This window comes from Gossypium hirsutum, chromosome D09, assembly GCF_007990345.1.
Source record: "Gossypium hirsutum isolate 1008001.06 chromosome D09, Gossypium_hirsutum_v2.1, whole genome shotgun sequence".
Taxonomy (NCBI): domain Eukaryota; kingdom Viridiplantae; phylum Streptophyta; class Magnoliopsida; order Malvales; family Malvaceae; genus Gossypium; species Gossypium hirsutum.
This window is the reverse complement of record NC_053445.1, coordinates 25,652,606-25,663,560: the sequence shown is the minus strand read 5'-3', so window position 1 is coordinate 25,663,560 and position 10,955 is coordinate 25,652,606. Positions and strand designations below refer to the sequence as shown.

Sequence of the window (10,955 nt, the reverse complement as noted above, 5' to 3'; positions counted from 1 at the left end):
TTGGCAAAATTACTTTATCATTCATAATAATAAAATAATTATATACATTCATTCACAGACATTCCCCTAAACATGCAAAAAATAAATATAATTATTTTATTGTTATGAATGATAAAGTAATTTTGCCAAAGTTGTGATTCCTAGAAATTTATTTGTAATTTATTTGTAATTATAAAATTGTGATTCCTAGAAAGTTATATTGGGCCCAATTATAAATGCATTCTATAGTTTGAACTCATCATTTTATAATTTAATATAACCTAATACATATTTTTCTATTTTCCAAAATAAACATTAATTTTTCAATTAAATAAATTTCTCATCCCAATTTTACTCCCAGTAAAATTATGACTATTTTACCCCTAGTAAAATTTTCATGAAAATATATTCAATATTTCAAAACTCAACTTGTTCACTATGACCGATTGATTTGTTTTCATTTTTGGGCTTCAAAACTACTAAAAAACATAAATTCATTCTTCCAATCATTTTTGAGTAATCCATATATATTTTCAAATGAATCATTTCTCACTTTAGTTTCCATTTTTTGAGAAACCCACATTCATTTCTTAATGATCTCATTTCTCCATTTCAGAGAAAACCATAATCATTTCTGAATATTTTTCATTTATTTTTTTCTATTCATTCTGTTCAGTTTGATTCAAACACACAAATCATTTATGGTTTCAATGAGCTAGTGAAGGGACCGATTGGAAATATGTAACTAGGGCTCAAGTGATTTTATAATTAAGTTCTGAATTTTCACCTATTAATTATAAGCTCATTAGTCACGAAGTCATTTCACTATAGTATTGTGACTGAGCTCTCCCTAACGACATACCATTATGAAAGCAACTATTCAGTGCTCGTCCAATGACCTTTTCATAAATGTGTTACCCTAATAGTGTATCCTTGATCTCTTTGGAATAATATTCATTCTCCCAATATGATATTATCTTATCTCATGGTAACCATTACATCTTCCTTCATGGAAAGTCAATCACTATCAAATAATGATCAAGTCATCCAATAAAAAGACAAACAAACTGTGACCACGTTTACTTTTCATCAACCATGTAATGCCTATGAGAAGATATCATTTACCCATGTCTCGGGCTATGAATTCCACTGTTGTGAATGACACTACATATTGCAAAAGTCGTACACCCAACGCACCAGTTTTGGATTCCTTATTTATTTGAACTCAGACTTTTACTTACATCAAATTGCACAAGTCACACATACATAGTCCACCATCCACTCAGGATTTAGGTATGTCACACTATGAATGTCACAAGAGAATAGATCCATAAGAGATTTCAGGATCTATTTTATTTGGGTCAAATTCGATGTACTGTCAATACAGTCAATCACATCTATGTCTCTATCTTTTGGGAGTCATCCGCTCCGATGTCCAAGACAAAGCATCTCCCTAATTGGACTTGAAAGACGACATATTAGTCTTTCAATCGTTTTGCTCATTTCTAATTAGTCTAAGGACATGTTAAGGTTCGCCTACTAATATAAGTTGTCTTTTTGTATTACGATCCGACCAAGTAATACTGTTAAATATTAGTTAAACAATAGAAAACTAGTGAGCAACATTTGCTTCCATTTTGTTTTGCATGCAAAAACCACTTGAGGACAATATACAAAGTATTAATGTAATTCATGAATAGTTTTATTAACCAATCTGTTCGAAAAATTACAAGTGTACATAGACGAAAATACTACACTTAGGCCATCAGATCCATCACCTTCTACTCTGGAAACAATGTTGATGCCAACCGATGTCTTTAGGCAATTAGTATTAGGACTATTGTTAGAAAAAAAAATTAAGTGTTCATATTCAAAACATTGATATGTACTAGTTAGTTATAACATGATATTTCATTAATGAAATGCATTAATTTTTAATGTATTAATTTTTAAAATTTTAACAAAATTATTATATTTATTTTAAGCCCTTTAAACATTGTTATTTACTCATCAAAAGTTTCTAATTAGCTAATTAACGATAGGTTACATTATAATTAATTGACAATGTTACATTGTTACTGTATTAGATAGTAATCCAAATTTTAATAATAATTAGGATTAAAATAAAAAAAATGTTTCAAATGTTCAAGACTAAAAAAGCAAAAAAACGTATAAACTCAAAAGTATATATACTCAAAAGTGTAGTTATCTCTTAAACTATTTTATGATCTGAACTTACATTAAATTAGAAAGGTTTTAATATTTTAGAGAAAAAATAATTTTCTTCTCAACAACATAAATATAAGTACATAGATTGCTCTAAGGATGCATAATATATCAGGATAATGTTAAGAAGGTAGAATCCATCGGTGATCTTGAAGGAGAAGACATGTAAGGCTTAGGTGGAATTTGCAAAACTTCCAAGCTTCCTTCCAGCATCTCTATCACCTTGCTCATCGAAGGCCTGTCCAATGGGTTCGTTTGTATACACCACAATCCCACTAATATCATCTTCCTTGCAATCTTAGTTTCATCACTAGTCCTGAGACCTAGCAATTGTGGTTCTATATTGTCTTGCACAACATACCCATAGATCCAATGAGGAAAATATACCTCACTAGTTCGGCTTACTCCAACATCAATGTTCTTTCTTCCTCCAACCATCTCTAGAATCATCATTCCATAGCTATAGACATCGGATTTATGTGAAACACCTCCAACATTTCTGCAGAACACTTCTGGAGCTATGTAACCAATTGTCCCTCTAGCTTCCAACATTGATATAATACTATCCTTTGTGATGCATAGTTTTGAAAGCCCAAAATCAGCGATTTTCGGGAGAAAATTTTCATCTAGAAGTATATTATGAGGTTTTATGTCAAAATGCAATATCCTAGTGTTGCAGCCACGATGCAAGTATTCAAGCCCTCGAGCTATTCCAATTGCAATTTTGAACAATTCTTCTGATGACAAGTATAGACGATCATTCATGATATCCTTTTTGTGAATGAATAGTTCTAAAGACCCGTTAGGCATGAATTCATAAATAAGAGCTCTTTTTCGACCCTCTGAACAAAATCCTAAAAGAGAGACAATGTTAACGTGAGAAGTTCGACTAATACTTGCAACCTCATTAATAAATTCTTGACCGTTTCCTTTGGTTGTATTGAGAAGTTTAACAGCAACAAGATGGCCATCTAGTAGCTTTCCTTTGTACACAGTTCCATAACCCCCTTTACCAAGTTTTTCTTTAAATGATTTTGTTATTTTCTTGACATCTGAGTAACTATATCTTTTGGGAGATAAAGTTCCATTATTTCTTATGAAAGCCTCTATATTCGTATCACTTTTTGTGAACTTCCAAAAAGAATTTCTTGCGATAATGAATGGCATCCTTCTTCTGAAATAGAATGCGATGATGCAGGTGACTAGTAAACTAATTGATCCGCCACCAAAAGCTGTCATATAAGCAGAATCCCAAGGGAAAATCAAGGGTGATTAACGAAATGCGATTGAGAAATTTGTTATTTATCCATGGCATAACATAAAAGAGTTCATTCACAACTTCCCTACAAAGTGAATATAAGGTTATTTACGTGGCTTAAATAGTAACCTAATTAGACCAAGAGAAAGTTAATCATTTATAATTTTTTATGTAAGATTATTTTAACAAGTCTTATTCAATTTAAGTTATTTTATTTTTAGTGAAGTTAACTATGCTTACTATATAATGATTATTATTTGTTATTGATATGTCGTAATTTGATATGTCAAATTAGGCTCACTCGAATATTGGATGAGTTTGTTTTCAGGTAATTTACTAGTCATTTTAATTATTTTTATTGATTCTTAGCTTTTAGTATTGATAATAGCTTTTCTTACATTGTACTTCTTTTTATAAGGTAAAATTTAATTGTGTTATCATCATATAAAAGTAAAATGAATTATTACATTTGAAATTAAAATATTTATAACATATAAAATGCAAAATTATTTGAATTTGTCAAATCTTGCCCGACTCGATTTGAGCCCAAAAAAATTTAAGTCTGAAAGGGCCTAAGCCCAAGAAATCTGAACCCAAGAAAATTCAAGCCGGAACTGATCCAAGCTCGAGAAAATCCGAATTCGAAGCAAACTCGATTCGTGCCGGCCCATTTGCTAGCTCTAATCACACTCACTTTGTAGGTGAAAAATAAACTTTTTAATATATAAATTGAATTATAAAAAATTTTGAATTGAACAATTATTTTTAATAAATAATAATTTTTAAATACTTGTAATGATATTTATTTTTACATTTTTAACTTATTTTAATATCACATGCATCACTTTAAAAAAAATTGTTACATTATAATAACTTTAAAAAATTTTGAAACTTAACCAATATAAAAAGCTTCTCACAAAAAAAAACTGCCAAAAATAAAAAGCTGCTCACACCCATTATTAATAGCATAGATTTCATGCTCATGGAAGCAACAAAAATAGGTTTTGAACCAATCAATATAGTTTTTGTTGTTGATTAGGTTACTTAATTTATAATGTTAAATATTTTTATTTATAAACTTTATATTTAAATTACTATGTTTGTATTCATCAAAAATGTAAAAAAGAACAAAATATTTCTTTAATTTTAAATAGTAAAATTTAATTATTTATATAATAAGTAAGTTTATTTTTCATATAAATTTTTATAATACATTTATATAATCTAATATGTTTATATTTATATTAACTTTATTGACTATTAAAAAAATTGAAAAGTTAAAAAGTGAATAGTTTAATTTATAATATGTCAAAATTTTTAGGTTAGTATTTAGTATATTGGCAGCGTATTTTATTTATTCAAAAAAATTTTAATAAATTTTCATGTCTTTTTTTTTAAATAATTTTTTAAATATTTTATTATACCCTTATAGGAGACTTGTCAACCATTGGCCCTATTTGGATAGTCTAAAAACTATACTGATAGTGTATCAAATATTTTTCTATTTTTTAATAGTTTATACAACTGCTTTAATGATGATTAGGAATTTTTTTATTAGCACTATCTTTGAATAATATTACTTTGCATCAATTAAATGAAATTAAACTATATTGTACACTGAATATGGTACAAATGTTTTAATTATGATTTCAAATTTTGTCATTATATTTCAATTCTTAAATAAGTTAATATATTTTAATTATGTTGAATAATTTGAATAATGAATTAAAACAATAAGTAACAACTAATTGTAATATTATTTAAAAATTAATTAAAAATAAATGCGTAAAATCATGTAAAAGACATGTAACATTATAAATTAATTAAAAGAATCAGGGGAGTATATTACCGATTGCAAGCTTCCTTCCCAAGTTAGAACCACGCCGGCCTGAAATAGAAAGAAATTGTCTTTTTTAGAGAAATTAAATGCATATTATATGGAAAATGGGATAAATAATAATAAATGTATCATGGAGAAGTTAGATTTCACTGTGTAAATTAATCAAATTAACAATTTCATTAATTTCTATTGTTTAAAATCGGTTCTTATACATTAACATACTGTACATGTGGCTAATTACGTGTTACTTTTCGTTATTTCATTAATCATGTTAATTTTTATTAGTACAAATGGATAAATTTTTAACTGAAAATATTGTTTTGCTCTATAATTTAACGTAATTTAATATAAATAAACTAACTTATCTATTTTTTTAATAGAAAGAGATAAAATACAACCTAATTAATAGTACTTAAGCTTTCATGATATTTTTACCCACGAATAGTCCCAATTTCAACTATGAAAAGAAACAGAAGCGAAACATGTAACAACCCAAAGAAAAGATATTATTATTTTGTTCCCACGCTTGAAGTTGATTAATGGTATCCTAAACTTGCCTATAATGTAATGCTACCCTATTTCATATCCAAACAGAACAATTTCCGATCATGTATCACGACATGACTCGATAGGTCGGGTTATAGTGCGAGTTTGCATAATAAGGTTGTAAAAAAGAGGGCAATAATACAGAAAAGTGATATAAAAGATTGGATAATTAAGAACCCAAAGCTGGGGTTAATTCTGGGTCATAAACAGCAGAGAAAGACGACTGGATATCAACTGGATTCCATGTTTCTGAACAATGATTCAACGGGGTGTTTTAACGATTCAGGAAGAGTTAAAAGAAACAGGTATACCGTACCTTGGTTCAATTCAAGTATATAAGGCTTATCACGACAATAGCAGACAAATGCAGAGGTTACAGTTCGGTTGTATCCACATCTTCCGCCAGAATCCTTGCAGTGTTCGCAATAAGGATCGTCTGCAAAGTATCTAATATCAAAGGGTTGGACTAAACTTTCATTAACAGTGCTGATTCCGCCAATCAGATCATCAAAGGCCTTTTTCCCAATAGGAATTTCAACTTGTTCACTGTATCCAATACATTCATTTTCATCCTCCTTAAAGAACATGAGGGAAGTTTCTTTTCCACCCTTTCTGCAACTGAAACGATGATTCGGACCTCCCCTGCTTCGGCAGTCGTAGAACAGCGTAATGTTTTCAGCAGTTTCAGTATAATTAAAAGCATTGTTCATCAAAATCGGCTGAGGACAAGTGTTGTTTAATTCCACTCGTTTGATTGTCAACAAACCATGAGACCGATTGAGATGCAGCACATAGAATTCTTGGGAACTGAGCGTCATAACAGGGGGCTGATTCTGCCTGCACTTCAGCTTATACCCTTCATCACCGTAACCGCAATATGAAGGTCGATTATATTGATGGGTCCAGAAAGGATATGAAATATTAACAAGGTTTCCACAATCAAATGGAGCGCATGAAGTAAAGTGGAAATCATCTCGGGCGTAAGACAGCTGGAAAATAGTTAAAAGGAATAAGATGGAGAAGGAAGATGGTGAAAGGAAGAAGGCATCCATGGAAGAATGAGTGAATAGTTGGTTTAAAGTGAAAAAGGGTTTATATGTACATATAAAAACAGAGTGAGAAGGTCAGATAGATTGAGGAGACAAAAATTGGGGTTGGGTTGGAAATTTAACAGAAGAGGAAGGAGGGGGGTTACAAAATTTCCAAGAGATACAAGGGTGCTGACCTTGACTTGTGGAAAGGTACTTCACATGTGGTTGAATGCGAAGTCACGGGTCACAGACGTAATGCCATTTAGTGGCTTATTTTTCATGGACAAATCATCTTCAAAAATCTCGTTCAAGTTTTTGGCACAGAAGGTTTACCACTCCACTACGAATTTTTAGTTTTCCACCACTTAAATGACTAGCATCGTTCTTAAATTTGAACTTAATAATCAAAATACCATACTATGACAAAAAAAAAACAAAAAAAAGTGTGATAACTCCAACATAAATATAAAAACACTTCAAATTTATGTATCAATACTAGAGGTGATTATGGGCCGGGCAGCCCAGCCCGACGGCTAGCCCAAAATATGAAAGGGTTCGAGTAAAAATGTAGGCCCGAAATATAGGTTTGGACAAAAAAGAGGCCCGTTTAGAAAACGGACCGGGCCTTAGGCAAAAATTTTTTGGCCCGGGCTCGGCCTGGCCCGAATATAATAAATATTTTTTTTTAATTTCTAAAATACATTTCCCATTTCCCAATTCCCTTCCCCATTTCCCATTTCCCATTTCCGCATGCATCTGATAAAAATCCCTAAGCCATTCCCTCCTCCCTTTTTTTCCCCAATTCGAAAATCCACCTCCACAGATCCACCATTCCACCTCCAGTCCTCCACGGCTCCACCCAATTCAAAAATCCACCTCCACAGCTCCACCTCTGCTCTAACGGTGCTTCTACGTCTTCTACCTTTGAATTTCAAAGGTGAGCTTGCTGCTGTTAACCCTAGTTTATGTCGAAGTAGTTTTTTGCTTTTTGCTTTTTGCTTTTTGATTTTGATTTTGATTTTGATTTTTGCTGTTAACGGTTTTTTTATTTTGATTTTGAGACACTGAATCTTCGGGGGGAATTAAATCTGGAACTTTGGTTTTGATTTTAATTTTTGCTGTTAACCCTATTTCCTGTTCGAACAATTAGACTAATAGGTTTAAAGCAATCAAAGATTGTGTTGACATATTTAACCTTTAAATGTTGCGTGTTTTAATCTTGTTATGATTTTGATTTTAATTTTTGATGTTAACCCTATTTCCTATTCGAACAATTAGACTAATAGGTTTAAAGCAGTCAAAGATTGTGTTGACATATTTAACCTTTAAATGTTGCGTGTTTTAATCTTGTTATGCATAAAATGAAGAAGCATTTCTGCATAATCATCTACTCGTGGAACTTGGAGAAAGAAGTAGAGAGTTTAATAGTGTTGAAGATGTCATCCTTATATTTTCAGTGTGTTTGACACTCATGGAAAACTTTACTTATGAATAAATGTATAAGATCATCATTGGAAATAATTCAAGAGATAAATTTAGATATTATATGAATTTTTCAAACTGATCTAAATGTTGCTAAAGAGCTCTTGTATCAGTCTATAAATGTTACTTTATTGAGTTTTTTTTATTGTTTTTGTTCAACACTCCTACTCCTATATAAGTATTATTTGATTTAACTGATAGTGAGAGTGTCCTTTTGAAGAACTGATAGTGAGAGTGTCCTTTTGAACCCTCGTTATATTGCAGTTTGGGAATGAATAGTTGATAAAAATAGAAAGGTAATTCTAAATTTCAAATTACTCCTTGAAAATTTGATCAAAATTTGACTTTCCCAGATTTTGATTTTGCAAATGGACATGTGGACTTGTGTTGGTTAATTATTTTTGGAATTTTAGATTAGTAATAATGATGTTGAGAATTGAGATTGTCCTTTTGACACCTAGTTGTATTGTTGTTTATGTTTCTGCAGTTTGGCAATGAATATTTGATAAAATGGCAAGACAAACTAATACCTTTTTCTTGAACAATGGTTGAGTACTAATATTGAGTACTAATATTGGTGGTATTAGCTACTCTGTTTCAGAAATTAGGGTTAATATTGATAAAAGAGAGAATATTAATAATTTCACTATTTTTAAAATCTTTAATTGAATTTGTTAAATCTGAATATTATGCTGAATATTCAATATTTTTAATATTGAATTTGTTGAGAATATTATGCTGTCATGTTTTTTTTTATTGGGAAAGACATGTTCTGGTATGTCTCTTTGTTGGTACATTGGAATTTTAAACTCCTAGAAGATGCTTAGATTAAAGCTTTTACTGATGCTTATGAGTAAACGCCAATAACCATTGATAACTTAAGGTTCAATCAAGCTAAAAAATATTGTTCTGTATCTTGGTAGAATAATGCATGAGCAATTAGGTTGGAAATCCTCATGTTGCTTTTAACCTTTGCAGCTCGTCAGATGGTAATGTTCAGTGCTACATCGCCTGCAGCGGTTCATCGGTTAGCTGAGGAGTACATGGACCCTAATCCTGTTAAGGTAATTATCTAAATGCTTGATAGTGTTGTCATAGTTTCCTATATATTTGAGAAAGTAATAAATTTGTTTTCAGGTTGTGATTGGCTCAGAAGATTTAGCTGCCAACTATGATGTTATGCAGATAGTTGAGGATTGATTTTATTTAACTAAATATATCATCTAGAATTGCTTGATGGCTCAAGTTGTTTGAGTTTAAAAGTTCAAAATCAGTTGTGAGTACTTAATTGCATTAGAATTTAACTACTTTTTATTGGTTCAATTTTGAGCTTTTTTTTATGTTCTTTCTTTCATTTAATTTTAGGAGTCAAATCTGTTGTTTAATTGAGTTGATTTTGTTTTGCATGAGTTAATTTACTTAAAAACCGGGCCAGGCCGGGCCGGGCTCGGGCTTAAGAATTTTTTCCTGGGCCGGGCCTAGACAAAATTTCAAGCCCATATTTCGTGACGCGCCCAGGCTTAGGAAGCAGGCCGAAAATTTTTTAGGCCCGGCCCGAACCCGGCTCAGCCCAGCCCATGATCACCTCCAATCAATACATATATAATTATATTATTATTATTAAAAAATAAATGTAAGTATATTCTTTTTTCAAAAAGTTTATACATAAATAAGCATGATATAGAAAAGTAAAAATAAAAATATATGAAAAATGAGGTAATGAAGCGAGATGGTTGGATATTGAATTGAAAAGAAGCAACACCCGAAACAACACGTAACTTGGTTTTTGAAATGAGGAGCTATGCTTATAATTCAAATTCAATATGTTAAAATTAAATTAGTGCGACTTGTTCAACACTATTTTTCTTCTCTCTTTCTCATTCTTCTCCATGCATCAACCTCGGTTTAATAGTTAAATACCTCTAATTATTAACTTTTAATCAATTGGAAGTAAATAAATTGTTAAAAATATTATAAAATCTAGTCCAATCAATTACGCATGAGGAACATCGATCGGACCCATAGTAAAAGGTGTGCGTTCTTTACCAAGTGAATTGGGGCACACCATGTGTAGGTATAGGGCCACATGGTCACCCACATAGGCATGTGGACTACATGGGTGGAACACATAACCACCATACAACCATCTACACCTGTACATTTTAAGGACTTCGTGAACCACACGGCCGTGTATCTAGTATAGGGTAATTTATCGATTTTCACATGGTATCAGGATGTTACATGGCCTGGCCACTTAGTAGTGTAACCCTTCCACACAGTCTGGCCACACGGTCGTCTAACCTCTATTTTATAGCTTTACCCAAATTTTTTTGAATTGTTCAGTTTAGTCCCTATATAGTCCCTAAATTATTTTTAAAGATTTTATTCACTCAATTAAGTCCCTAATATTATGAATATATTGGAATCTATGATTTAATGAACGGATTACTACTGTTATAATATATAATATGTGAATGTTGCATGATTATTGTCATTGTAATTCTAATGAATTGATACTATAATTACTGCTTTAGCCTTTTGAGTGCATGTTAAGCATGTCTATTGCTACTGTTGAATTGAATACATGTTAAAC

At 31.0% G+C, this 10,955-nt stretch overlaps 2 protein-coding genes across 2 annotated transcripts; one reads left to right on the top strand and one right to left on the bottom strand.

The window, feature by feature from the left end:
* Positions 1-2,167: 2,167 nt before the first annotated feature.
* LOC107891991 (LEAF RUST 10 DISEASE-RESISTANCE LOCUS RECEPTOR-LIKE PROTEIN KINASE-like 2.1) lies at positions 2,168-7,108 on the bottom strand. Its single transcript, XM_016816940.2, has 3 exons — positions 6,166-7,108; positions 5,313-5,351; positions 2,168-3,437 (listed from the first exon to the last, which is right to left on the bottom strand). Exons 1-3 carry the CDS (start codon positions 6,899-6,901, stop codon positions 2,317-2,319), a joined length of 1,896 nt encoding a protein of 631 aa, XP_016672429.2. The 5' UTR covers positions 6,902-7,108; the 3' UTR covers positions 2,168-2,316.
* An 82-nt stretch (positions 7,109-7,190) lies between these two features.
* LOC107891992 (uncharacterized) lies at positions 7,191-9,685 on the top strand. Its single transcript, XM_016816941.2, has 3 exons — positions 7,191-7,817; positions 9,341-9,426; positions 9,500-9,685. The coding sequence occupies exons 1-3, from the start codon at positions 7,631-7,633 to the stop codon at positions 9,560-9,562; spliced, it is 336 nt and encodes a 111-aa protein (XP_016672430.1). The 5' UTR covers positions 7,191-7,630; the 3' UTR covers positions 9,563-9,685.
* The last annotated feature ends 1,270 nt before the right edge of the window (positions 9,686-10,955 follow it).